Here is a 27,822-nt window from a genome sequence, read left to right as displayed (position 1 = left end):
GAGTCTGGAGCAGGGAGAAGGCAGTAGGGAGTTTCTCCTGGGGCTGAACAAGTTGGTGTACGGATCCGAAGGGCCCTGTATGAGCGGACTCCAAGCCAGGACCCAGTCCCCAAAGAGTCTACATGTCTAGGAACTAGTCATGTTCAGCTTTGTGGATACCCGGTTACTGCTCCTGCTAGCAGCAACTGCCCTGCTCACACACGGCCAAGATGAAGAAGACAGTGAGTAGAAACGATTTCCTCTGCCAGGGTCGGTGACCTCCCGTTCCTCGGTCCCCCAGGGCCGGACGGGGGTGACGACTGCGTGTGGGGAAGGGGGAAGACGAGGGCTGGGGGTCCAGGTTCAGACGGGACTCGGGAGAGGGTGGTGGGTAAGGAGTCTCGGGGGCTTCTGGGAACAGGAGACCAGAGGGTCAGCAGAAGTTTCCCGGGACGCTGAGAGGCAGTGAGGGCGTGGAAGCCCAGGGGAGAGGGGCGAGGAGGGAGAGCTGCCCTGGAGGGCAAGACAGGGACCTAGGCGTCCTGGGTACACAGTGTTACACGGCAGGCGATTTGAGGAGGGTGGAATCCTCTGGGTTGGGGACCCAAGGAAGGGATGGAGGGAGTTGGGGGTGTGAGTTTGGGAGCCAGGGCTGCAAAAGCCATCAGGAAATGATTAGGGATGATTCATTCGGAAAGCGTTTTTGCAGGCGATGCAGCCGGGGCCGACACAGAGCCCTCGGCCGCAGGATTTGCTGCTGGGAGGCTGAATGGGGAGACCCGAGTGGGTGTGGGTAGGGCGGGGCGATCCCGCCCCCTAGCGGCCAGCAGAGGTACCGCACCGCCCTGCACACCCTCAGCAGCCTTGGGGAGGGTCAGGCAGGGGTCTGCCCAGCGGACGACAGGAGAGAGGGTCCCCGGGGTGGGGGGTAGGGGCAGCTGAGAGACCCTCGCTCTCTTCGGCGACCCCTCCCCTCCAGGCCGGCTCCCTCCCAATCTCAGCTGGGCCTAAGGGCCGGGATTTGCCTGGCGTGGTCTGCCCCCTGGTGGCCTGTCGCGGCCGAGGACAGTGGGCGTGGTCGGGAAGGAGGGAGGGAGTTTGGCTCGGTCGCCGTCGATTATCCTTCCCGGGTGAATGCTGTGGCCCCGCAAGGGGGCAGACTGGAGCGGGGGGCGGGACGGGGAGGGGCAGGGTGTCCCCCAGCATCTTATTCTGGGGCTGTCGGCCCGTGGAGTGTCTATTTGGTGTCTTTGGGGTGTAAGGAGGGACAGGGGTCGCTGGGGTGGGGTGGACGAGAGCTATTCAGGATTTTCTAGTATGTGGGGGGTTGTCTCCCTCGCGTGAAACCCGGGCTCACGCTCCTTTAACCCATTCTGGGCTGGCAGCGCCCAATCCGGACCAGCCCCCCTCGATCCGGGCCAGACGCCCTATCCGGATCAAACCCCATCCCTAAGGGATAGCTCCTCTCAATCTCTTCATTGCCCCCCTTTTCGTTCCTGGTGGTACAAGGACCCGAGGCCCTTCCCTCTTCCCTCCATGGGGGCGTCTTCGCCTTCGCCGTCCCGGCCACTTTCTCCGCTCCAGGGAGAGGAGGTCGGAGTTGGAAGCGACAGTTGGCTCGAGGTTGTGTTTAAATTCCACTGTAGAGAGTTATAGCTCCAGCCTCCGACTTCCACCTCCCCCCGGCTTCGGTCGCTTCTCTCTCTCTCCTCCCCCCAAGCCCTTCTCCCCAACTCTGATGAGAAGCAGATGAGACTTTGAGAGTCCGGAAAAGAGGGAGCGAGAGGTGGGGCGGGGAGAAGGCTAAACCAGATTTTCCTGGCCGGTGGGGAGGGAGAGGTGCCTGGCCCGCAGCCCCAGAGCCCCCCGCCCGGGCCCGTCGCCCCCAGTTTCGCAGCTCCGGCCCCCGGCTCCCAGCCCCACCCCCAACCCCATCCTCTCGCTGTCCCCACAGTCCCATCCGGCACCTGCATCCAGGATGGCCGCAAATACAACGACAAAGACGTGTGGAAACCCGAACCCTGCCAGATCTGTGTCTGTGACAGCGGCAACATCCTGTGTGACGAAGTGATCTGCGAAGATACATCCGACTGCCCCAACGCCGAGATTCCCTTAGGGGAATGCTGCCCCGTCTGCCCCGACAGCGACGGTGGGCACTGGGCCCAACTCCTGCCCTGGCTTTCCCTCTCACTTCCCCACCTTGCCTCCCACCCTCACCCCACCCCGGCTCCCGGTCCAGCCCCGGGCCTAGTCCCCGCACCAGTTTCTTCCTACTTCCCTACCCAGTTCCTGCCCAGCTCTGCCAGCGGGTCAGGGGAGGCAAGACTGGGGTTTTAGCCAGTGGGAAGGAAGTGAGGCTAGGGATGAGGAGTTACCCACCTTCTGATCATTTCTCTTTCTTCTCCCATCAGCTTCACCATCCTACCCGGAAACGGCTGGAGTTGAGGTAATGTCCCCTCTCCTCTTCATGCCCTTCCTCGCTCTCACCTACCCCTGTGCCCCCCGCGGCTCCCCTGACCCTTGTCCTCTTCTTCCTCCTCTCCTTGCAGGGTCCCCGAGGGGAGACTGGGCCCCGTGGCGAGAGGGTAAGCATCTCCCCATTCCCTTCCTCGGCTCTCTCTTTTGGGTTCTTGAGTGGGTGGTGGGTCCCAGGTCCATGTGTGACCCGCTGACGGTGCCCTTCTTCCTTCCCAGGGACTTCCTGGCCCACCTGGTAGAGATGGCATCCCCGGACAGCCTGGCCTTCCTGGACCCCCTGGGCCTCCAGGCCCTCCCGGCCTGGGCGGGGTAAGTAGCCTCTGGGCTGGGGGCGTGGGGGTGGTCCCCTCAAACCCCAGCTCGGCAGCTCTGACCCTCCCCCTACTCCTGTTCCCACAGAACTTCGCCCCTCAGATGGCTTACGGTTATGATGAGAAAGCCGGCGGTGGTATGTCCGTGCCCGGCCCGATGGTGAGTTCCTGGGGTCTTCTGCCAGGGGAACACTGAGAAGGAGGAGAGGGAGAAGAAGGAGGAGGAGTCCAAGCAGTAGTCATAGTAGTAGCACTAGTACTAGGTAGGAGTAACAGAAGAAATAGTAGTAGAAGTATCCAATGAGAGTACCTGTAGTAATAGTAGATTCATTCATTCAATAGTATTTATTGAGCGCTTACTATGTGCAGAGCACTGTACTAAGCGCTTGGAATGTACAATTCGGCAACAGATAGAGACAGTCCCTGCCCAATGATGGGCTCATAGTCTAAACGGGAGAGACAGCAAAGCAAAACAGAACAAAACAAAAACAAGACATCATCAAGATAAATAGAATCAAGGGGATGTACACCTCATTAACAAAATAAATAGGGTAATAAGTAATAAATACTAATGAGCATAGTGCTGAGAGAAGGGTAAGGGGGTAGCAGTAACATCAGTAGTAGCAGTAATAATATAAGTAATAATTGTGAGAAGCAGCGTGACTCAGAGGAAAGAGCCCGGGCTTGGGAGTCAGAGGTCATGGGTTCTAATTTCGGCTCCACCGCTTGTCCGCTGTGTGACCTTGGGCAAATCACTTCACTGGGCCTCAGTTACCTCATCTGTAAAATGGGGATGAAGACTGTGAGCCCTACGTGGGACCACCTGATTACCTTGTATCTTCCCCCAGCACTTAGAACAGTGCTTGGCCCATAGTAAGCGCTTAATGAATACCAACATTATTATGAATAATTCAGATTTCTGTTGAGTGCTTACTATATGCCAGGCCCTGTACTACTAGAAATAGTAGTAGCAGAAGCATTAGTAATAGTAGTTCCTGTAATAATAATAACAACATCATCAGAAATAGGAGTTGCAGTGGAAATAGCATTTATTAAGCACCCTCTTGGGGCCGTGCTTAAGCGTTTCGGAAGTACAGAGCAAAGAAGTGACCTGTTTTCCCCACCCACAAGGGCCTAACACTCTAACTGGGATGGCGGTGTGGGGAGGTCAGGCCAGATTAGTCTCTCCCGTGGGGGGGAAGGGGCTGTGACTCCATCTAAGGAGGGTGGGAGGGGGTTTTGGAGGGGAAGGGGGAAGCTCCTGTGGATTTCCTGAGGACTCAAGCCTTTTCTCTCCCCTCTCCACAGGGTCCTTCCGGTCCCCGCGGTCTCCCCGGCCCTCCCGGCTCCCCTGTAAGTATTCGTGGCCTCGTCCTTCCCCACAGAGTTCTTCCTTTGTCCCCTGCTTGGAGATGAGAGTTTCTGGGGAGGGGGGCTCCTCCAGGAGGGTGTTCTGAGAAGGGAGAGCTGCTTCAACGTCTCCTGGGCTAGGGGGCAAAGGCAGTGTCAGGTGTGTGGGGGCAGGTGCATGGGGCCATCAACAGGTGCCACGAATGGGCCTCGCCTGTCCTTTGCTGGGGGTCGGCTGTGGGGGTTGGGGTGTGTGTGAAAAGAGTCCTCTCCATGTCTTTCTTTAAGTCTCTCCATTGCTTTCCTCTCTCTTCCAGGGTCCCCAGGGTTTCCAAGGCCCTCCAGGAGAACCAGGAGAGCCCGGCAGTTCAGTAAGTACTTTCTTGGACTCAGTTTACCTTTTCTCTATCCTCGTGGTTCCTATCCTTTGCTAGTAACTCCCTGCCTCCCCTCTCTCCCTCCCTCCCTATCTCTCTCTTTCTCCCTCACTACAGCCTCTCTCCCCCTCTAAAGCTAACCCCTTTCCTTCCTTGTGGTGATTGACTCTTTCTTCTGTTGTATCTCATAGGGCCCCATGGGACCCCGTGGCCCTGCAGGACCTCCTGGCAAGAACGGAGATGATGTAAGTCACCTTGGAGACCGTTGTCCTGGAAACTGTTGCCCCGGAAATCACAGCCACCTCCTCTCCCCCAGAGAACAGCCCCCTCGGTGGTGTGCTCAGGGGGTGGCGGGGTTGGGGACCTTGGAGGCTGAGCTTCCAGTCAGAAACAGGCCCGAACCCAACAAGGGTTGAGGGGATCTGGGGTGACAAGCTGGCCTCGATCCCCACAGCCTGTCGGAGAGCCAGGGATGGATGGACCTGGGCTGAGGCAGGGGGGATAGATGCGATGACCCCGGGAGGATTATGGTACCCTCCCCTTGACATCTCCTCTCCTCCCAGGGTGAAGCTGGCAAGCCTGGACGCCCCGGTGAGCGTGGACCCCCTGGACCTCAGGTAAAGGGTCGTTCTGCTGGACCTGGGTTTGGGAGAGCCGGGACATCCGGGCCGCCTGACCCTCCGACCCTCGAATCCCGGCTCTGCCACTTGTCAGCTGTGTGACTGTGGGCAAGTCACTTCTCTGTGCCTCAGTGACCTCATCTGTCAAATGAGCCTCACGTGGGACAACCTGATGACCCCGTATCTCCCCCAGCGCTTAGAACAGTGCTCTGCACATAGTAAGCGCTTAACAAATACCAATATTATTATTAAACTTTGACCCGCAGAAGGACGTGGTCAGAAGGGAGGCAGATCCCGGGCCTCCAGCATGGTGGGAGGGGACTATGCCCTGGGCGGAGCGAAGGGTGAAGTCGACCTGGGCCCGGAGCTGTCCAGTGGAACGAAGCCCCTCGCGGAAAACTCGGCCTTCTCAATGCCAACTGTCTGTATGTCTGTCTCCTCTCCAGGGTGCCCGCGGATTGCCCGGAACTGCTGGCCTCCCTGGCATGAAGGGACACAGGGTGAGTCAAACTTCGCTCTGGACCTTGGGCCCTATGAACCCCTAACCCAGTCAACGCCGCCAAGCCTCTGGAGGGTTTTGATTCCCTCCCAAAGATCCATGTCTTTCCCCTATTGACTGTTTCCAAGCATCCGCAACAGCGCTTTTTACCCAGGAGGCGCCCAGTTCGGGTGGCCACTACAGCGTTCTGCCTGGAGCAGGCACTTATCACGATGCTCTGAACACTGTTGCCGACTTGTTCATTCCAAGCGCTCAGTACAGTGCTCTGCACATAGTAAGCGCTCAATAAATACTATTGAATGAATGAATGAACACAGTTTGTCCCCAGAACAGCACTCGAATACAACATTCTGCACACAGTTGGCATTCGATACAGTTCTCTGCCTACAGTCGGGGCCCAGTACAGTGCTCTATATACAGTGCTCTATACAGTGATCTGCATACATTAAGCACCCAGTGTAGCGCCCTGCACACAGTAGGCACCCAGTTCAGCATTCTGCAAACAGTCAGTGCCCAAAATAGGGCCCTGCACACAGTAAGTGCTCAGAAAACTGTTCTGCACACAGTAGGCGCTCAGCACAGTGCTCTGTACACAGTAGCCATCCAGCACAGCGCTCTTCATACAGCAGGTGCAGGGTGAGTAGGTGCAGCGGTTCTTTGGACTTGTGGAAGGCAGGAAAAGGAAGCAAATCTGCCACTGCAGCATGAGGCATTTAAGAAAGACACGAGTAAGAGCTTTCCAAATGTCAGAGTTACAGAGAGGCTGGCAGAGGAACCTCGATTCTGGAGATATCTAGGGAAGAGGGAGTACGAAGGTCATGGGTTCTAATTCTGGCTTCACCATTTGTCTGCTCTATGACCTTAGGCAAGTCACTTCACTTCTCTGGCCTCAGTTCCCTCATCTCCAACATGGGGATAAAGGACTGTCAGCATGATGTGGAACAGGGACTCTGTCCAACATGATCTGCCTGTATTCCCTCCCAGCGCTTAGTACAGTGTCTGGCACATAGTAAGCGCTTAACAAATACCCCAGTGATTATTATTAGTACAGTCCCAGGGGCAGTGGGGTGGCTGAGATGGACTCTGGAAGCCCATCCCAGTTCCAGAAACCATACTCTCCTGCTCAGAGAGAATCAATCTTTGGCCCTCGAGATGAGAAAAGTTGTGGGTGGACTTCCTGGCCCTCGGGCCCGAATTTCACTTTGGCAAGTGGTTCTCTCTCCTCTAGGGCTTCAGTGGTCTGGATGGTGCAAAGGGAGACAGTGGCCCCGCCGGCCCCAAGGTAAGATCCGCCTTTTGCGTATGGACTGTGACCAACCCGATTTTCCTGTACCCACCCCAGCGCTTAGTACAGTGCTTGGTTCATAGTAAGCACTTAAATACCGTTATTATTATTATTATTTTGTGGAAAGCCCACCTGGACCGCCCCTACCCTCAACCCTCACCCTTCAAAAACCCTCTCTTTCTCCCTGGCAGGGAGAACCTGGCAGCGCTGGAGAGAATGGTGCCCCAGGACAGATGGTGAGTGAGGAGGGGGTGCTGTTGGGGGGACCCCCACTCGGACCACCTTGTGGGATATTCGCCGTTGTGGGAGGTTAATCGGAGCGGAGAGGGTCTCGCCCCCCATTGTAATTCAGCTTCTTCGGCTCTCTTTTCCAGGGACCCCGTGGTCTTCCCGGTGAGAGAGGCCGCCCCGGTCCTTCCGGCCCAGCTGTAAGTACCCTCCCCCGGGGTGGAGGGGCGGGACTCAGGGGTTCGGGACTGCTCTCGGGCGCTAACGGAGAGCCTCCTCCGCTCTCTCCCACAGGGAGCTCGTGGCAACGACGGTGCGCCTGGTGCTGCAGGACCCCCAGTAAGTGTGTTCCCGGAACCCGAGACAGGCTGGACAGTGGTCCTGGGATGGGGATGGATCCTGGGCCTCCCCTCGCCTTGGGAAACATCGTACCCCCATCCTGTCCCCCCGCCCCCCACAGGCTGATCCTGTTGCTTTACTGCCCCCCACCCTCATAACTTCTCCCCTTCCTTTCTAGGGTCCAACTGGCCCCGCCGGTCCCCCTGGCTTCCCTGGCGCTGTTGGTGCTAAGGTAGGAACACTCCAGGCCTCACATTGATTTGGGACCCCCATCCAAAAAAAAAACCTCCCCCCAACACCCCCAGCCCCTCACGGACTCTGAGTCAAAGTCTCCAGGAGGAGATGATGTCCAGCCAATCAATCGATGGTACTTACTGAGCGCTTACCGTGTGCAGAGCACTGTACTAAGCACTTGGGAAAGTACAGTACAACAGAGTTGGTTAGACGCGATCCTTGCTTACAAGGAGCTTACAGTTTAGCGGGGAGCTTACAAACTATAGGTCCACCTTTCAAAGGGTAAAATCTCCGACCATCACTGCGGATCTTTTGTTCCTGGCTCCTGGACATTGATCTTTGATTTCTCAAATATCTTCGAACACTCCTTGCCCTGTCCCTATTTATTAGCCCCCATCCCATCCCCCGCCTCCCTAGAGTGGAGAGCCAAGTAGATTTCTAATGATGGTTTTTAAGTGCTTATTGTGTGTCAAGCACTGTGCTCTGAGCTGCGTTAGATACAAGCTAGTCAGGATGGACACAGTCCCTGTCCCACATGGGGCTCACAGCCTTAATCCCCATTTTACAGATGAGGGAACTGAGTCCCAGAGAAGTGAAGTGACTTGCCCAAGGTCACACAGCAGACAAGTGGCGGAGCCGGGATTAGAATCCAGGTCCTTCTGACTCCCTGGCCCTTGCGCTATTCACTTGGCTAAGCCGCTTCAGTGTCTGGGCCTTGGTTAGCAAGACCCCTGCTGGGGTTGGTGGGAAGAGGGGGTGTGGGGCTGGGGGTTGGCCCCCTCAGGACTCCTCCAAGTGCCCTGGTGCCCCTGAGGAAGATGGAATTCTGGGTCAGAGGGACCTCGGGACTGACCCGAGGGAGGGGGAGTCTCAGTTCTGGCGATGACATCTTCTCTCTCTTCCTGCCTCAGGGTGAAGCTGGTGCCCAAGGATCCCGCGGCTCTGAAGGTCCCCAGGGCGCCCGTGGGGAGCCTGGTCCCCCTGGTCCCGCTGGCGCTGCCGGCCCCTCTGTAAGTGCTCCATCGCCCACTGTCTCTCCGTGCCACCTGGCTGCCCTCTGTCCTCCTCCACTCACTCTGCCTCTCTTCCGTTGTAGGGTAACCCCGGCTCTGATGGTCAACCCGGTGCCAAAGGTGCCAATGTAAGTATCTAAACAATGCCTGCGCCCGGCCGTGACCCTCGGCTCTCCTCCGCCAGGGCCTGAGCCTTCTCCCGTGTCTCCCACAGGGCGCTCCTGGCATTGCTGGTGCTCCCGGCTTCCCCGGTGCCCGCGGCCCCTCTGGACCCCAGGGCCCCAGCGGCGGTCCCGGCCCCAAGGGAAACAGCGTAAGTACCAGCTTATCCTCTCATGACTCCATACCTTGCCCCTTCTGGAGGGCGCTGGGCCCACCTGCCCTGGAAGTGCTCGGCCCCAGGCCTTAGGCAACAGAGTGGACCGTGGATGAGGGAATGACATGTGCCCGTATGATCCCCGTGTACCCTCTGTCCCTTGCTTCCTCACCTTACCTCTGCCATTTTTTCCCGTTCTAGGGTGAACCTGGTGCTCCCGGTAACAAGGGCGATCCCGGTGCTAAAGGAGAACCTGTAAGTATTCCCTACGCTGCTCTAGGCCTCCAACTCACTCTCCTTCTCTCTCTTTCTCTCTCTGGTGAGGGTCCTGGCTGGTCCATCCTGCTCCTCTCACTCTCTCCCCTTCTCCCTTCTCAGGGCCCCGTCGGTGTGCAGGGACCCCCCGGCCCCTCTGGAGAAGAAGGCAAGAGAGGTTCTCGTGGTGAGCCCGGACCCACTGGTCTGCCCGGCCCAGCTGGCGAGCGTGTGAGTACCCCCAAGTCCTCCGATCCCTCTCACTGGTCCCCTCTGCCCTTATCTTCTGGGTTGTTCCACGGGACTCAACACCGTGCCCTCTGGGCACAGGTCTGGGGACTCCTAGCTCCTTGGAAAAGACCCCCAGCCCCGCTTGGGGTGGGGGGAGGCGAGGCCGTGGCAGGCCCAGAAACTAGCCCAGGATGGCTCCCCACTTCCTCTCTGGCTCACAGCCTCGTTTTTCCCCACACAGGGTGGCCCCGGAAGCCGTGGATTTCCTGGCGCTGATGGTGTTGCTGGTCCTAAGGTAGGTTCTGTTCTGTTCCTCTGTATCTACACTTGGCTAGGAAGACCCCGGGGAAGGGTGATGGGCTGGAGGTGCAGGAGAACTCATTAAAATTCTTCCTGTTTGGAGCTTACGGGCATCACTGCTCTGGGCACTTGTCTCGGGCACAAGTCAGAGACCACCATGCATTAATTCAATCGTGTTTACTGAGTGCTTACTGTGTGCAGGGTACTGTACTAAGCATTTGGGAGAGTATAATACAACAATAAACAGATACATTCCCTGCCCACAAGGAGTTTACAGTGTAGAGGCATTGCCCCTGGGACCAGATTTAGGACATCACCACTGTGGATTAGACAGTGGGGACCCCAGTTCAGGCCCATGGTCGCACAGTCTAGGACTCTGTCTCCCTCAGCGGCCCCAGGACCCTTGGAGAAACCGGGTTCTGGTTACCCTCCTGGGCACCCACCTTCACGACTGTAGAAAATCTTTGTAATCTGTCTCAGAATGGACCATTCATATCCACAAACTCTAGCCAAGGGTGCCCAAGTGCCCTGGATCCGGCCTAGCTGGGCCTGCAACTCTCTGCCAGCTGTGCCCACCCACCCGAAAGAGACCGGAAATGGGTCTCGGCTTTGGACTCTGAGGTCTGACTCCTCTCCACGTTCCACAGGGCCCTGCTGGTGAACGAGGCTCTCCCGGCCCCGCTGGCCCCAAAGGATCTCCCGGAGAAGCTGGACGCCCTGGCGAGGCTGGTCTGCCTGGTGCCAAGGTGAGTCACGGGACTTGCCGCTGAGTCGTGCACCCGGAATCAACCGGAGTGCCCTGCGGGTGCCCGCGGGAGGGAGAAGTCCAGAGAAGTCGTGGGTCGGAAGGGAAAACGGTAGGTTAGAGGAACCCAGCCTTATCTGCCCCTCCCCATTTACCTGCTCTGGAGGGGTACCTGAGGAGGCATCCCCCGAGTTGTTTTTGCCCTACCCTCAGGAGGGTCTCAGAGTGGATGGCTCTCCCGTTCCCAAGTCATTTCCTCTTGGCAGTGCCCCTCTCTACCGCCCTCGGATTTTTCTGCCTCAGCCTCTCCCCTGTCTGGTCCTCTCGGGGGTGCAGTGGGAAGAGGTGCAGCGAGAAGGGGCTTTGATTGCTCTTCTTCGTCTTTCCTCCCTGGCAGGGTCTGACTGGAAGCCCTGGTAGCCCTGGTCCTGATGGCAAGACCGGTCCTACTGTGAGTAGTCCTCTTCCCTCCCCCTCCCCCCCCATCTCCCCACCGCCCCCTTTCCTCTTCTCCCCCCTTCCCGGACCTCATCCCCCTCCTGACTTTTCTTCACTTGCCCTTCACCGACAGGGTCCCGCTGGTCAAGATGGTCGCCCCGGGCCCCCCGGCCCCCCCGGTTCTCGTGGTCAAGCTGGTGTGATGGGTTTCCCTGGCCCCAAAGGAGCTGCTGTGAGTACTTTTCTCCTCTTCCCCCTCCCCTCCCGCCCCTCACGCTTCCAACCTCCTCATTTGCCCCCGACTCCCACTTCCCTCCCTGCTCTCCTCCCAACACCAACTGGGATTTTCCCACAGGGTGAGCCTGGAAAACCCGGAGAGAGAGGTGTTCCCGGGCCCCCTGGTGCTGTGGTGAGTAATTCCCCCTTCTACCGTTTTCTTTCATTCATTCATTCAATCGTATTTTTTAAGCACTTACTGTGTGCAGAGCACTGAACTAAGCGCCTGGGAAAGTACAATACAGCAATAAAGAGAGACAACCCCGCCCAAAACGGGCTCATAGTCCAGAGGTGGGGAGACAGACAACAATACAAATAAACAGACATCAGTACAAATAAATAAAATGACAGATATATACATAAGTGCTCTAGGGCTGGTGGGGTAGGGGGGAAGAGCAGAGGGAGCAGGTCAGGCAACGACTTCTCATTCCTGGAATCGTATTTATTGAGCGCCTACTGTGTGTAGAGCACTGTACTAAACGCTTGGAAAGTATAATAGAGCAATAAAGAGAGAGGTCCCTCCGAACCTGACCCTTCCCAAGTCCTGATTAGTTGCTCCCCTGGGCTGCCCCCTTCCCCCATCTCCACCGCCAGGGAGAACCAGGCCGGCTCGGCTGTGGTTTCCATGGTGACGGATCGGCATCCTCTCTGTGTTGATACTTCGATGGCTCTAGCCTGTCCTCGAAGCTGTGGTGGGGGGAGGGGGGAGGCCCGAGGGACGTGTGTCATGCTCTACGCCCCCCACAATAGCACTCAGAAACGCGTTCTGGGGTCTCAGACCCCAAATAGCCCCTCTCCCTCTCAGCCTTGCTGTCGGGACTCCCTCTCTTACTCTCTCTCTTCCTCCTCAGGGAGCTGCTGGAAAAGATGGTGAAGCTGGTGCTCAAGGTCCCCCCGGCCCCGCTGTGAGTATCCCTTGTCCTCTCTCTAACCCATCTCCACAGGGCGGACCGGGCTGCTGGGCTGGGGCGAGGTGGGAAAGGATCACCTCTTGACCCTCTCTCTCTCTCTCTCTCTCTCCCCCTTGCATGTCAGGGTCCCGCTGGTGAAAGAGGTGAACAAGGCCCTTCCGGTTCTCCTGGATTCCAGGTGAGGAAGCCTCTCGGGTACCGGGATCTAGAGGACGTCGGGTCAATTCTAGGGGTCCCTAGGTTCCTCTCCCAGAACCTCACCTCTCGCTGTTCCCTCCCGCGCTCTCTCCACAGGGTCTCCCCGGCCCCTCTGGTCCAGCTGGCGAATCTGGCAAACCTGGTGAACAGGTGAGTGAATTTGGAACAGGTAAGGGGGATGGCGAACCAGCCCAGCCCCCACAGCAGCACCTGGTCCTGCCTTCGTGCCCTTAAAAGAGGCAGGTGCTCTGGGAAGTTGGAGTTAATGGGGCTAGACAACAGAAAGAACTTACAAACTGTGGGAGAAGCCAGATACAAAAGCAAGCATCATAAAGGAATAGCAGAGGGAAAATGGGTTTGGGATAGACCTGCTGAGTCTGAGATGACTTTTTGTGATTCTCCTTCCTCTGGCCTCTGGCCACTGGTTCAGTCCTCTGAACCCTGACTATAGGGGTAACAAGAGTCCTGGGCCCACCCCGCCTCATTCCTCCATTTTCTTTTCGTGTAGGGGAGAGGGGAAGGGTCCTTTGAGAAACTGGGCTGGGACAAGGGCGGGAGGCAGGGAGGATCTAAATACCGTAGGAGAGAACCCAAGGCTGGTGGGGAGGGGAGGGCTGGGTCTCAGAAGAGAGACTGAAATTATCTCCCTGGCACTCCACAGCAGGGCGTAGCTGAGGGCACAGGCTAGATTGGGGGCTTGGGGGGAGAGATCAGAAGATAGGAGTAGGGGTCTTGGGAAGGATGAGAGTGTCACGTGGAGAGCAAGAACATACCCTTTGGTTTCTAATGCCAGCTCTGCCACTTGGCTGCTGCGGGATCATGGACAAGTCACTTCACCTCTCTGAACTTCAGTTTCCTCACCTGTAAAATGTGAATTCAATACCCGTTTTCCCTCTTCCTTTGATTGTGAGCCTCGAAAGGAGTCAGGGAACCTGGTAATAATAGCAATCCATCAGTGGTATTTTTCAAGTGCTTACTGTGTGCAGAGCACTGTACTAAGCGCTTGGGAGAGTGCAATACTACGAAATTGATACGTGGCACATAGAAAGTGCTTAACTTTGCAGTTACAACCTAGTCTCGGGTCGACCTCACGATAGTTTCAGGAGAGCCAGAGACAGATGTTAGTAGGTTCGGATGCTGAGTTTTGTCATAAGGATTTCTCTGCCCTAGGAAGTCACTGCTCCTGAGTACTATGTGACTTTTTTTTCTTGTCCTCCACAGGGCGTCCCCGGAGATGCTGGTGCCCCTGGTCCTTCTGGTGCAAGAGTGAGTCCTGCCTTTCTCCCCATCAATCAGTCAATAATATTTATTGAACGCTTACTGTGTGCGGAGCACTGTACTAAGTGACTGTGAGAGTTCAATGTAACAGAGTTGGTAGACACGTTCCCTGCTCCCCGTTTCTCCTCCTCCCCCTTCCCCTCCCATCAGTCAATCACATTTCTTAAGCACTTACTGTGTGCAGAGCACTGTACTAAGCGTTCCCTCTCCTTTCCCCTTTTCCTTCCTACTTCCCTCCCGGCTCCCTCCCCTTCCTCCGCCTCCCCACTGTCCCCCTTCGTCCCCCCAATTCTTACCCTACCCGAGACTGGATGTAACCCACTGTGTCTCTTCCCCAGGGCGAGAGAGGTTTCCCCGGAGAACGTGGTGTCCAGGGTCCCGCCGGCCCCCAGGGTCCCCGTGGCTCTAATGGAGCTCCTGGCAATGATGGTGCTAAGGTAGGGGTTGTGGCCTGGGCTGGGGCCGGGTGGGAGTGGGGAAAGAAGCACCAACGCGAAGTAGTGTGGCCTAGTGGATAGAGCACAGGCCTGGGAGACAGAAGGGCCTGGGTTCTAATGTCAGCTCCACCACTTCTCTGCTGTGAGACCTTGGACAAGTCACTTCACTTCTCTGTGCCTCAGTGACCTCATCGGTAAAAAGAACAATAAGACTTTGAGTCACATGTGGGACATGGACTGTGTCCAACCTGATTAGTTTGTATCTATCCCAGCTCTTAGTACAGTACTTGGCACAGAGTAAGTACTTAGCAAATATTATTAAAAAATAGGCCAGCCAGGAGCGGGGCTGTTCCTGGTGCGGTGTTGGCAGGTGCAGAGTGTTTCCTGCATCTTGGGGGCTGCCGGGGCTCGGAGGGGATGGGGCGGGGCCGGGCGTCCACCTGAAGGACTAGAGTGGACGGTGCGAACGTGGGCAGCGGGCTCGGGGCCTGACCCTCTTCTTCCTTCTTGGCAAACAGGGTGATGCTGGTGCCCCCGGTGCTCCCGGCGGCCAAGGCCCCCCTGGTCTGCAGGGAATGCCCGGCGAGCGTGGTGCTGCTGGTCTGCCTGGTGCTAAGGGTGACAGAGTAAGTACCTGCCCGGCCCCCGGCCTCTCCTAGCCCCAAACCCACCCCCAAGAGGTCTTGCCTCCGTGCAGTGGGGCCTAGTAGAAAGCTCCTGAGACTGGGGGTTTCGATTCCCAGTTCTGCCACTTGCCTGCTCTGTAACCTGGAAGAAGTCGTTTAGCCTTTCTGCGCCTCATTTTGCCCATCTGTAAAATGGGGATTAAATCCCTCCACCTGCCCCCCCCCACCCCGAAACTGTAAGCCCCATTTGGGACAAGTTCTGTGCCCGACCTACCCATCTACCCCAGTACAGAATGCGTGGCACACAGTAAGAGCTTAACAACTATTAAGCTGCTCCTTCTTCTGTATCTGTCGGACACAAACCCCTCCAGTGGGACAGCCGTCTTCCCCCCCTCCACCCCACTCCCCTCTCTATGACCGGATGCTCGCCCCCATTGGTCCCATCCGACTTTTTCTCTAGGACTTGGTAGGGTGTGCGTAGGGGGGTCCTGAGGGAGATGTGGTGTCGGTGTCTCCCCGGATAGCTGTGCCAGGGGTTGGCAGTCACATGGTCCATTTCTGTGCCCAGGGCGATGCCGGTCCCAAAGGTGGCGATGGAGCTCCCGGCAAAGATGGTATCCGTGGTCTGACCGGCCCTATTGGGCCCCCTGGCCCCGCTGGCAACCCTGGAGACAAGGTAAGAAGGGGCCACAGCTGCTCTGGCATGCCACTGCTCCCGGGTACTCGAGCACGAGGTTGGGGGTGGGCTCTGGCTTCTCTCGGGGATTTCTCTATTTTCTCAGGACCAAGCGGGAATTGAGGGCTGAGCAAGTGGCATTATGATGGGGACGACTGGGGGCGGCGAGTTGGGGCCTGCTGACAGAATGCCAGGGGCCAAGGGGGTGGGGACTGTTCCAGAGGAAGGAGCTTAGCTGTCTGTTCTTATGGGGAAGAGGTGAGCAGAGGAGGGGAGAGGGGGAAGACCCAAGAAACAGAACAGAGGGCACAGGTGAGAAGAGCTGGGGAGACTCAGAGGCCCTAGAGATGGCTTTTCTGACCTTCAGAGCCTCACTTCCCTGCCTCCCTCTGCTCTGTCCACCGTGCTCATGCCATATTCTGTCCTTTACAGGGTGAGTCCGGCCCCAGCGGCCCTGCTGGTCCCACTGGAGCCCGTGGAGCCCCCGTAAGTCACTACCCCTCTGATTCTCCCCCACTTCAAAGCTTTACTGAAGGCACATATCCTTCAAGAGGCCTTCTCTGACTAAACCCTCCTTTTCTCTTCCACCACTCCCTTCTGCATTGCCCTGACTTGCTCCCTTAATTCATCCCCCCTTCCAGCCCCATAGGACTTATGTTGATATCTGTACTTTATATTAATGTCCGGGGTCTCCTGTAAACTGTAAACTCGTTGTGGGCAGGTAATGTGGCTGTTTATTGTTCTATTGTACTCTCCCAAGTGCCTAGTACAGTGCTTTGCACACAGTAAGGTCTCAATAGATACGATTGAGTGAATGAATGAATTAGTGAATGAATTCCTCACCCCCTGCTTCCTTTTACCCCTCTCCACTTTCCCCTTTGCCTTGCCCCAAGCCCAGCCTCCCCTTTACCCCTCTGACTGTGCTCCCTTTTTCTCTTTCAGGGAGACCGAGGTGAACCTGGCCCCCCTGGCCCCGCCGGCTTTGCTGGCCCCCCTGTAAGTACCACTCCCTTCTCATAGGGGGCTGGAGGGGGACAGGGAGATTGAACCACGACTCTTGGGGAGCAGCTGAGAATCATCTGCCTGAAGGCAGGGGACTGGATCAGATGGTCTCTTGCGGTCCACCCAGATCTGAGGGGTCCTGGGGAGCATGTAGACTAGCTGGGTGGAGAAGAGAGAAAGAGAGAGAAAAGGGTACCCTTGGGCCTGTTTCAGTGTTTAACTTTTCTCCCTCCCTTTGCCCCTTTCTTTTCCGGCATCCCCTTCTCCCTCCCCTCCTGCTTTCCTCCTCTCTTTCTCCCTCCCTCTCTCCCTGTTTTCCCCTCCCTTTCTCTTTCCCTCTTCCTCTTTCCCTCCCTTCCTTCTCTCTCCCTCCCCCCACTTTTTCCTTCTGCCTCTCCCCTCCCTTCTCTTTCCCTCTCTCCCTTCCCTTTCCCTCCGTTTCTCCTCGTCCTCCCCTCCTTCCCTCCTTCCCGCTCTTCTTCCCTCTCTCCAGGGTGCTGATGGCCAACCTGGTGCTAAAGGTGAAACTGGTGATTCTGGTGCCAAAGGTGACGCTGGTCCTCCCGGCCCTGCTGGCCCCACTGGCGCCCCCGGACCTGCTGTGAGTGTTCGCCCCCCGCCATTGTTCCCCTCGCTGTGCCCCCACGCCCCGCCCCCGCCCTGAGGCTCACATCTCTTTCTTCTCCTGCAGGGAAATGTTGGTGCTCCTGGTCCTAAAGGTGCCCGTGGCAGTGCTGGCCCCCCTGTAAGTAAATCCGCCCTCCTGCCTCTCCCGGCAGGGGCGATCCCCATCGGCTCCTTTCCCACCCACCTCAATCCATCCCACACCCCTAGGGGAAAGAGAAATCACTAGAAGCAGCTTGGCTCAGTGGAAAGAGCCTGGGCTTCGGAGTCAGAGGTCATGAGTTCGACTCCCAGCTCTGCCACTTGTCAGCTGTGTGACTGTGGGCAAGTCACTTAACTTCTCTGTGCCTCAGTTACCTCATCTGTCAAATGGGGATTAACTCTGAGCCTCACGTGGGACAACCTGATGACCCTGTATCTCCCCCAGCGCTTAGAACAGTGCTCTGCACATAGTAAACGCTTAACAAATACCAACATTATTAGAGGGTCTCTCCTCATGGTAGTCGGCCCTGCTGTATGGATGGATAGGGGTTGTTTGCCCCTGGACAGGGCCTGGGCCAGTCCACTGGCCTCTGGGGACTGCCCTTGGACGTATCCAGATGAGAGAGGAGCCACGCTTCGGAGGCTAGGCTTGGCAGCTTGGGCTGGGCCACCGGTAAGGCTGTGCCAGCCCCCTGACATTTGCTTTTCCCCCCACAAAGGGTGCTACTGGTTTCCCTGGTGCTGCTGGCAGAGTCGGACCCCCTGGCCCCTCCGTAAGTACCTGCCTCCGCTCTGCCTCTGTGGGTTAGGGAGGAGATGGAAAAGGGGGAGGTGTAGAGAGGCTGTGGGAGGGACTGGGAGACTGTGGGAGAGTGGTAGAAGGGACTGGGAGGTTGTGGAAAGGAAGAGGAAAGGGGTGGGAGGGACTGGGAGGCTGTGGGAGGGACTGGGAGGCTGTGGGAGGGACTGGGAAGCGGTGGGAGGGACTGGAAGAGTTGTGGGAGGGATTGGGAGGCCTCCCTGGGTCTCTCCCTGCCCTGCCCCCTCACCTGGGGTCAGGGCCATAGGCCTGGGAGGGAGGCCCAGCGAGAAGCAAGGAGTCCTGATCTCTCGGCTTCTTCCTCCAGGGCAATGTCGGCCCCCCTGGTCCCCCCGGCCCATCTGGCAAAGAAGGCGGCAAAGGCCCTCGTGGAGAGACTGGTCCTGCTGGACGTCCCGGTGAAGTTGGCCCTGCTGGTCCCCCTGGCCCTACTGGCGAGAAGGGTTCTCCCGGCTCTGACGGTCCCGCTGTGAGTCCCACCTCCCCCAGCCTTAGGGGCTCCTCTTTCCCAGGCTACACCCCCTCCACCCCCTCAACCACCCCCTTCAGGGATTCAGAGACAGTGACTCCGCAAACCCGGGCCTCGGGGGTCTCATGGTATTAAGACTTGGGGTTGCTCCTTTTTCCCTTCCTTCCGCCCACCCCCCCCCCCCCCCGATTCCCTATTTCCCAGTCATCCCCCTTTGTCTCGTCCCTCTCCTTCTCCCGGGTCCAGACTCTTCACACGCCTCTCTCTTCCCCTTGCGCAGGGCGCCCCTGGTACCCCTGGACCTCAAGGTATTGTTGGACAGCGCGGTGTGGTCGGTCTGCCTGGACAGAGAGGAGAGAGAGGCTTCCCTGGCCTGCCCGGTCCTTCTGTGAGTGTCTTGGGGTCAACCCTCCCTGACCCCACGCCTTGGCCTCTGGGGCCAGTGCAGCGTGGGGAGGGGTTGGGGGTGGAGGGTGAAACAGTCCCCAGGGGGTGGGGGAGGGTTTGGGGAAAGGTCCCTGGACGTCCCCCTCCCCTGCCCGGCCCTACTTTGACCTGCCTCTTCCCCCATAGGGTGAACCCGGAAAACAAGGTCCATCCGGTGTGAGCGGTGAACGTGGTCCTCCCGGCCCTGCGGGTCCCCCCGGACTGGCTGGACCTCCTGGTGAATCCGGACGCGAGGTGAGACCTCCTCCGCTGCCCCGTGGCTCAATAGGCGCCCCTCTGCCCAACCTTCCCCATGCCCGGCTTGACCGCCTGTCTCTCTGACCCTAGGGCGCCCCTGGCTCTGAAGGCGCTCCCGGACGCGACGGCTCTGCAGGCCCCAAGGTAAGACCCCCATCCACCTGCCCATCCTCCCGCCCAGCCTTCGCCCCCCACCACTCCCCTCCCCCAATTCTTCCTCTCCCTCGCCCCCGGCCTGGCCCTGACCCTGCCCTTCTCCCCTACACAGGGTGACCGTGGCGAGACCGGCCCAGCTGGGCCTCCTGGCGCCCCCGGTGCTCCCGGCGCTCCCGGCCCCGTCGGCCCCGCAGGCAAGAACGGAGATCGCGGCGAGACTGTAAGTGACGCCTCCTCCCGGAAGGCTGTGGTTGGACAATGACCGCGCTGCAGGGTAGGGGCGGGAGCCTGCTCTCCACGGGGCAGGGCGGGCTGATGGGGGCGGGACCTGGGCGGGGCAGGGCCGGAGCGTCGAGTCTCTTGGCCAAGTGAATTTTGGTCTCGGTGGGACGTGTGCAAACACGCAGTTTAACCCACCCTGATCAATTCGGGCGCCCCGGAGGCCTGCTGCGGCCCCCTGGGGTGGGGGTCCCGATGAGACAGGGACTAGGAAAGGACGTCGAGGTTCTACTCGGCAAGGCTCCTGTTGCTTGAACTCTTATTGGGTGCCTATGCTGTACTCAGCGCCGTGGGGAGTATCACAGAGATAGTAAACATGATCCCTGCCTTCGAGGAGCTTACTACCCAGTTCAGCCACGAGCTTGCTCTGTGATTTCAGGGCCATCATGTAACTTCTCCAGGCCTCAGTTTCCCTATCTGGAAATTGTGGGGAGGGTGGAATTCCAGCTGCCCACTCCTTGCCTCCCACGGAAGTGGTAAAGATAACGGCAGATCACTGAGGTCGAAGTGAGTTGGGGAAGTGGAAGATGCACTCCCCAAATTCAGGCCGTGGAGGGTTTTGTGACTACCCGGCTTTGGCACTTTTCTGCTGTGTGACCTTGGGCAAGTCGCTTAACTTCTTTTTGCCCCGGTTACCTAATCTGTAAAATGGGGATTAAGTCTGTGAGCCGCATGTGGAACAGGCACTGTGTCCACTGATTATCTTCCAGCTCTTAATAAAGTGCCTGGCACATAGTTTCGCATGTGGAACAGGCACTGTGTCCGCTGATTATCTTTCAGCTCTTAGTAGAGTGCCAGGCACATAGGCGCTTAACAAAAACCATTTAAAAAAATCAGTATTTCATTAATTCACTCAATCGTACTTATTGAGTGCTTATGGTGCGCAGAATACTGTACTAAGCCTTTGGGAGAGTACAGTATAACAATAAACAGACACTTTTCTATCCTGGCAGCAAGGACTGGGGCACAGGATAGAACCTTGGCATCCTAGTGCCCATCAAGCCCCCAAAGAGGGGTGCAGCAGACTCACTAACCAAGGGCTCTTTTTTTCTCTTCTCCTCCAGGGTCCCTCTGGCCCCGCTGGCCCCGCTGGCCCTGCCGGTGCCCGTGGTCCCTCTGTAAGTATCCGTCCCCACACCTTCCCTCATAGCCACAGCATGACAGCCTTCCTGTCACTGACCGGCTGCCTCTCTCCTCTTCCAGGGTCCCCAAGGCCCCCGCGGTGACAAGGGTGAGACTGGCGAACAGGGTGACCGAGGCATGAAGGGTCACAGAGGTTTCTCTGGACTGCAAGGTCCTCCCGGCCCTCCTGTGAGTATCCCCATGGCTCTTCTCTGACCCGGGAGGACTTGGGGTGTGTGTGTGGGGGAGTCCAAGCCCCCTTCCCCAGCTGTTGGGAATCTCCACTTAAGAATTTGTCTCTCTGGGATGCTGTGTGGCCTTGAACAAGCTGCTTAACTTCTCCAAACCTCATCGTTTGATGAAGGTGACCACTTCTCAGGGCGTGGAGGGGAGAGTAAGAATCTGGGAAAAGGGCAGGATGCTGTAATTTGGGTGTCAACACTGCAAAAAGCCAGTTTGAGGGTATCCTGTTCTGCTGGGAGTGAACCACGGCTGTATCTTCCGTGAGGGAGAAAGGAGGGACGGTTACCAGGGGTCTGATACCTGAAGGAATCCCAGACCCCAATTCAGAACCCTATGAGACTATTTCAGGCATCATCCCCGCCACACACACCCCTATCCCACCATCTCCCAGTTTCCTCTCTGGCTTCCAGCCTCTGCCTATTCTTGATCTGAGAAAATTTCTGTTCCCCACAGGGCTCCCCTGGTGAACAAGGTCCTTCTGGAGCTTCTGGTCCCGCTGGCCCAAGAGTAAGTCATCGCCTCATCCTCTTCTTACTGAAAACAGATGTGGGGCCTTCCTAGGGAAAGTTTGGGTTATGCCTGGGAGCTGGGGGGAGGTGACAAGGCTGGATTCTACCACTTCGTTGCTCCCACTTCTGATTTTCCATCTAGGAGGGGGAGCTGAGACTGGGGGTGGAGGGTGGATTGGGGGGCATCTGTTGGAGTTGGGTTTTAGGTCAGACATTGGAGAGATGCTTGGAATTATAGTCATTTGAGGTTGTGCTGTTGTGTTGTCCAGCCTGGGGTTGTGTTGTTGTTATTGTCCAGACTGGGGGCGCTGTATAACCTGACTCTCGATCATCTCCCCACAGGGTCCCCCCGGCTCTTCTGGATCTGCCGGCAAAGATGGTCTGAACGGCCTTCCCGGCCCCGTCGGTCCCCCCGGCCCCCGAGGTCGCACCGGAGATGTCGGCCCCGCTGTATGTAGTCTCTGGCCGCCGCCCCAGACCCATCGCCTGGCTTTCAGACCCCAGGAAAAACCCCGGATTTGACCACTGCTTTTCTCTCCCTCTGCCACAGGGTCCCCCCGGCCCTCCTGGTCCTCCCGGCCCCCCCGGACCTCCCAGTGGCGGCTTCGACTTCAGCTTCCTGCCCCAGCCCCCTCAGGAGAAGGCTCACGATGGTGGCCGCTTCTACCGGGCCGACGACGCCAACGTGGTCCGTGATCGCGACCTGGAGGTGGACACGACCCTCAAGAGCTTGAGCCAGCAGATCGAGAACATCCGCAGCCCCGAGGGCAGCCGCAAGAACCCCGCCCGCACCTGCCGCGACCTCAAGATGTGCCACTCTGACTGGAAGAGCGGTAGGTGCCGCCGCTCGTGTCACCATCTTCCACCCCATCCCCTCCCCCGGCTCTGGTCTACTCTCCATTTTTTATGATATTTGTTAAGCACTTACTAGGTGCTTGAATCCAACCAAGCGCTTGATACAGTGCCTGACATAGAGTAAGACACATAGTGCTTAACAAATGCCATCGCTATTTTTAACAAATACCATCATTAATATTACTAGGTGCCAGGCACTATATTAACTATGCCCTGGAGTAAATACAAGCTAAACAGGTTGGACACACTCCAGTCCTACATGGGGCTCATAGGCTTAATCCCCATTTTACAGATGAGGTAACAAGCACAGAGAAGTTAAACGACTTGCCCAAGGTCACGCAGCAGACGAGTGGCAGAGCCAGGATTAGTACCTAGGCCCTTCTGACTCTCAGGTCCAGGCTCTATCCATTAGGCCACGCTACTTCCCGCAGACCAATGACCGACCTGTGACTTGAATCCACACTCCTGGCCTCCTTCCGTTTCTGGGTCCTCACTCTCTTGCACTCTCCTCTGCCCCACCACAGGAGAATACTGGATTGACCCCAACCAAGGCTGCAATCTGGATGCCATCAAGGTCTACTGCAACATGGAGACTGGAGAGACCTGCGTCTATCCTACCCAGCCCTCCGTGGCCCAGAAGAACTGGTACATCAGCAAGAACCCCAAGGAGAAGAAGCACATCTGGTTCGGAGAGATGATGAGCGAGGGCTTCCAGGTAAGTGGGGAACAGGTGTGTACTTGGGGGAGGGAGGACAGGAGAGTCGTCCTGGACTAGACTGCCCCAACTCAGAACAAGAACGAGGGATGTGGGGAGAATAAACGGGGCCTGCACCAAAGTGGCAGGATGTTGGGAGGGTGTTTCTGGGACTGGCCTCCTCACTCACTCTTTACCACCTCACTACAGTTCGAGTATGGAGGCGAGGGCTCCGACGCAGCAGATGTGGGCATCCAGCTGACCTTCCTGCGCCTGATGTCCACCGAGGCCTCCCAGAACCTCACCTACCACTGCAAGAACAGCGTGGCCTACATGGACCAGGCTTCAGGGAACCTGAAAAAGGCCCTGCTGCTCCAGGGCTCCAACGAGATCGAGATCCGGGCCGAGGGCAACAGCCGCTTCACCTATGGTGTCACAGAGGACGGTTGCACGGTGAGCCGGGCCCTCCCCTCCACCAAGCAACCCCTCCCTCACCATTTCCACCACCAGTCCTGTCCCCGCATGGAGCTCCACGGCCTCGGCTTTGGCGTTGGGAGACCTACCTCCAGCCAGCCACTTAATGGCGGTAGTCATTAGGCGTTTCCTAGGTGCCAAGCACTGTGCTAAGCGCTGGGGTAATCAGATAGGAAACAGACTTTGACCCGGGGTCTTGGGTCAAAAGACATAGGGAGGATGAGTGTATGAAGCAGCATGATCTAGTGGACAGAGCACAAACTTGGGAGTCAGAGGACGTGGGTTCTAGTTCCCGCTCTGCCACCTGTCTGCTGTGTGGCCTTAGGCAAATCACTTAATTTATATGTGCTTCAGTTACCTTATCCGTAAAATGGGGATTAAACCTGCAAACCCCATGCGAGACACGGACTGTGTCCAACCTGGTTTGCTTGTATCCACCACGCGTTTAGTACACTGCCTGGCATTTAGTATGTGCTTAACGAATGCTACAATCATTACTATTATTCTTGGCTGCATTTTGCAGAAAGGGGAAAACGAGGGTCCGAGAGGTGGCTTGAGTTGTCCAAGGTCACAAAGCAGGCCAGGGGCAGATCCGGACCTCGAACTCGGATTTCCGAGTTCCACCAGGTTGCGCTCCTCCCCTTTAATCCCCTCCAGGTCTCAGTTTCTCCTTTGGGAGAGTGGAGGGAAAAAATATTTTGTTCCCCCCCCCCCCGCCCCCCGCACCTGCTGTCCCTAGAGGATAGTCGAGGTCGGGTCATCATCCCGGCAGCTCTCTCATCTACCTCCTCCCCCTCCACTCGCCCCCATTAATCGCCCCCCTCCCCTCCTCTTGCAGAGTCACACCGGAGCCTGGGGCAAGACGGTCATCGAATACAAGACCACCAAGACCTCCCGCCTGCCGGTCATCGACTTGGCCCCCATGGACATTGGCTCTCCCGACCAGGAATTCGGCGTCGACATCGGGCCCGTTTGCTTCCTGTGAACGCCCCTCCGCCCGGCTTCCTTCGACACCCCCGGCTCCCTTCCCCGGAAAGAAAACCCACCCCCACCGGCCGGAAAACAAGACAAAGCAAAGGAACCGTTTCACATGGACTTGAATTCGTGGTTTTTATTTTCCTCTCCATTCAGTTCTCCAACTTAGTTCTCGTCTCCGTCAAACCCGACCGAAAAAAAAAAAAAGCATTAAACCAAAAAAAAAAGCGAATAAATAAATAACTTTTTAAAAAAAGGAAATTGGGTCCACTTGCTTGAAGACAGATGTGGGGCCGCCGAGAAGGCCAATCTCCCCTCCCCTCTCGTCTGCACCTCGACCTCCCCGCCCCCCATCCAGGGGCAGAGGCCGAAGAGAGAAAACGGGGCGACAAGTGATCAGAGCGGGTCCCTCCGGACCCCGCGGAGGCTATTCTTTGCTGGCCTTCGGGAGCCCTGGACAGGACGTCGCTAGCCTCGAGGGCCGAAGGGTCTCCAGAGGGGGGGACACCCCTCCCCCCCTTGTTTCTCTGGGGTGGGAGGTGGGGGGAGGGGGCAGATGGCAGGAGGGAGCTGCGAAGGGTCAATTGTATATGTTTGTTGTCAGAAGACTACCTCTCGTCACCGCGGGCGCCGCCTAGAAGGGGCAGGGAGGGGGGTCTTCCCGGCCCCTCTCCCGAGGCCGCCCCACTCTGACCACTGGTGCTAATTCTTCGTTGTCCAGCTCTCCGCCCGCCCCTGTCCGGCCGAGGGATGCCAGCCACCTGGGTCCGGCGGGGGGAGGGGGGTCACCATGTGGTGCTCTAACAGTTGCAAAGTGCAGTGTCCACCGATGTCTGGCTTTGCTCCCTTCCCGCTTTGGGACTTTTGTGAATTTTCTAAGGTGCTATTTTTCACCCCAACCGGATCAACAGCTCGCCGGCCTCAGCCCTCACCTCGCATCTCGGGGTATGGATTCCCCCGCCACCCCCATCTGGGCGGGTAGACTCGCCCACCACCCCCATCTCGGCGGGTGGGCTCATCCTTCCTTTTTTTGATCTCCCCCCCCCCCACATCCATCTGTCTCTGTCCCACCTCTGTCTGGTCCTCCTCCTCCCCTCCGCCCCCCACCCCCATCCCCCAGGGCCCCGGACCCCCTCTCTCTCGATGGGGATCTTGCTCTCGGTGGGTCTTATTCCGAGGCGGGAGGCTGATGGGCATGGGAGCGACCGTCGACGTCTGTACCTATGTTGTATGTGTATAATAATTTGAGATGTTTTTAATTATTTTGACTGCTGGAATAAAGCATGTGGAAATGATCCAAACAGATTTACGTGCCCGAGCATATTATATGCGTCCCGGCCCCGCCCAAAGAAGGGGGTGGGGGATGGGGGATGGGGGCTGGGGAAGGGGCAGGGGGTGAGGTCTGAGAGGCTCCTTTCCCTCTTTCTTCCTCTAATCTGCTCAGGTCGTTCCAGCTGGCGTCAGTTTGTGTCTCTCTGGGTCTCTACAACTCCCTCTTTATGTCTCTACTTTTCCCTCTCCTCTCTGTCTCTGTCCCTCTCTGTCTCTCCCTCTCTGTGTCTCTCACTATGTCTTCTGTTTCTCCATTTGTTTGTGACTCCCTCTCCCTGTCCCTCTCTCTCCCTTTCTTCTTTCTCTTCTTCTTTGTCTTTTTTCTCTCCATTCAATCAATAGTATTTATTTAACGTTTACTGTGAGTAGAGCGCTGTACTAAGCACTGGAGAGAGTACAATACATCTGCACCTAACTCCCTCTCACTTGCCCCATGTTTCTGCCTTTCTCTTCCTCTCTCTTTCTCTGCCTCTCTCTGCGTTTATCTCTGTGTTTTAATCTGTGCCTCGTCCTCTTCCTGTCTCGCTGTATCCTCTGTCTCTCTCTGTGTCTCTTTTTCTCTCTGTGCCTGATTCTCCCTCCTTCTGTGACTGTTGCTTCTTCACTCTTTAATAGTCCCTCTCCTTGCTACTGTTTCTTCCTCTATATATCTCTGTCTCTCCCCTCCTCTTACATTTTCCGATCTCTGCCACCCTCTCAGCTCAACTTCTCTCAACTATTCTACCTCTCCATCCCTGTTCTCTCCTCTCCCTTGTCTCCCGTCTTCCCACATCCCTCTTACCATCTTCTCTCTCCTCCCACACCCCCTTTCCATTCCTTTCCAGGCCACCCTCTCCTTCCTCCAAAGATGGCCAGTTTCACCATTCCCCAGTCCCTTGCAGGTCCCGGGGAGGGGGTCCAAAGATGGGGGGATTTCTTCAGGCAGCAGATGGGGGGCCGAGAGGTTCAGCTTTGAGCTAAAACCACCGACTCAAAAGCCCCTCATCTCCAGTCACCTCATGGACCATCAGCTTCTCGAATCTCTTTCTGCCTCTGCCTCTGCCCATCTCTCCAAATGATCAGACTCTTCAGGCTGAGAGGGGCCTCCAGAAATCAGATAGTCTAATCCCCTGCCTCCAAGCATGAAGACATCCACATTTTTTAATCCCCGGCTCTGGTCTTTTTTTTCTCCCCATCCTTCCCAGTCATCCTCTCTACCTTCCCCTTTTCTCTCTCCTTTCTTTGACTTAGTGTTAGCCTCTGTGGTTTCTCCCTGACCTCTCTCCTTGGCTTTAAGACATTCAATCAACATTCTTCCCTCTACTTATCCTCTCTCCTCCCTCACTATACTCCAGTTCACACACTTTGCTCCTACTCACGTGCCTCACCCTCACCTCCTTGTCATCGACCTCACCCTCCCTCTTACCTGGAACTCCCTCCCCCTCCGCATCTGGTAGACCACCACTTTCCCATTTCTAAAACTTTACTAAAATCACATCTCTTTCAGGAAGACTTCTTTGACTAATCTTTCATCTCCTCGTTCTATTTCTTTCCCTACTGCATCACCTATGCACTAGAGTCCTCACCCATTAAGCACTTAGGCATTCACCCCTGTGGATTGTAAACTCTTTGTGGGCAGGGATTGCGTCTTCCAATTCTATTATATTGTACTTTCCCAAGCACTTAGTACAATGTGCTGCACATAGCAACCACTGATTGATTGGGTGATTGATTACTATCTCCATTACTTAAGTACATATCCTTAAAGTCTGCTGCTTTCCCCTGCCTGATTTATTTTAGCGTCTGTCTCATCTGCTATACTGTAAACCTCTTGGGGGCAAAGGTCCTGACTACTAACTCTACTATATTCTCCTAAATTTTTAGTATAGTGCTCAATAGTGAGTGCTCAATTAACATGATTGACTGACTGACTCTTGTTCCCTCTTGCCCTGCAACTGGTTCCTGGATCAGCTGTTCCCTCATTTTTTTATGGTATTTGTTAAGTGTTTACTATGTGCCAGTCACTGTACTAAGCACTGGGGTAGATACAAGCTAGTCAGGTTGAACTATCCAGGTCATGTTCCACCTGGGGCTCAGAATCTTAATCCCAATTTTACAGATGAGATAATTGAAGCACAGAGAAATTCAATTACCTTCTAGACTGTAAACTCGTTTTGGGCAGGGAAAGTGTCTGTTTACTATTAAATTGTAAAATGATAATTA

The 27,822-nt window shown here is 56.7% G+C and overlaps 1 protein-coding gene across 1 annotated transcript; it reads left to right on the top strand.

Moving 5' to 3' along the window:
• Positions 1-25,171, top strand: COL1A1 (collagen type I alpha 1 chain). Its single transcript, XM_029074911.2, has 51 exons — positions 1-221; positions 1,934-2,128; positions 2,391-2,425; positions 2,529-2,564; positions 2,674-2,766; positions 2,857-2,928; positions 4,077-4,121; positions 4,436-4,489; positions 4,687-4,740; positions 5,059-5,112; positions 5,562-5,615; positions 6,843-6,896; positions 7,091-7,135; positions 7,274-7,327; positions 7,422-7,466; positions 7,645-7,698; positions 8,612-8,710; positions 8,797-8,841; positions 8,928-9,026; positions 9,231-9,284; positions 9,408-9,515; positions 9,757-9,810; positions 10,463-10,561; positions 10,958-11,011; positions 11,132-11,230; positions 11,354-11,407; positions 12,126-12,179; positions 12,310-12,363; positions 12,480-12,533; positions 13,605-13,649; positions 14,000-14,098; positions 14,617-14,724; positions 15,293-15,400; positions 15,833-15,886; positions 16,343-16,396; positions 16,896-17,003; positions 17,094-17,147; positions 17,728-17,781; positions 18,136-18,297; positions 18,578-18,685; positions 18,871-18,978; positions 19,072-19,125; positions 19,250-19,357; positions 20,481-20,534; positions 20,620-20,727; positions 21,235-21,288; positions 21,633-21,740; positions 21,841-22,123; positions 22,670-22,860; positions 23,050-23,292; positions 24,152-25,171. Exons 1-51 carry the CDS (start codon positions 140-142, stop codon positions 24,296-24,298), a joined length of 4,365 nt encoding a protein of 1,454 aa, XP_028930744.1. The 5' UTR covers positions 1-139; the 3' UTR covers positions 24,299-25,171.
• Positions 25,172-27,822: the final 2,651 nt, after the last annotated feature.

Source organism: Ornithorhynchus anatinus, chromosome 11 (assembly GCF_004115215.2).
Source record: "Ornithorhynchus anatinus isolate Pmale09 chromosome 11, mOrnAna1.pri.v4, whole genome shotgun sequence".
Classification (NCBI taxonomy): domain Eukaryota; kingdom Metazoa; phylum Chordata; class Mammalia; order Monotremata; family Ornithorhynchidae; genus Ornithorhynchus; species Ornithorhynchus anatinus.
Note: the sequence above shows the minus strand (reverse complement) of the source record. Positions and strands in the feature narration are given on the sequence as shown.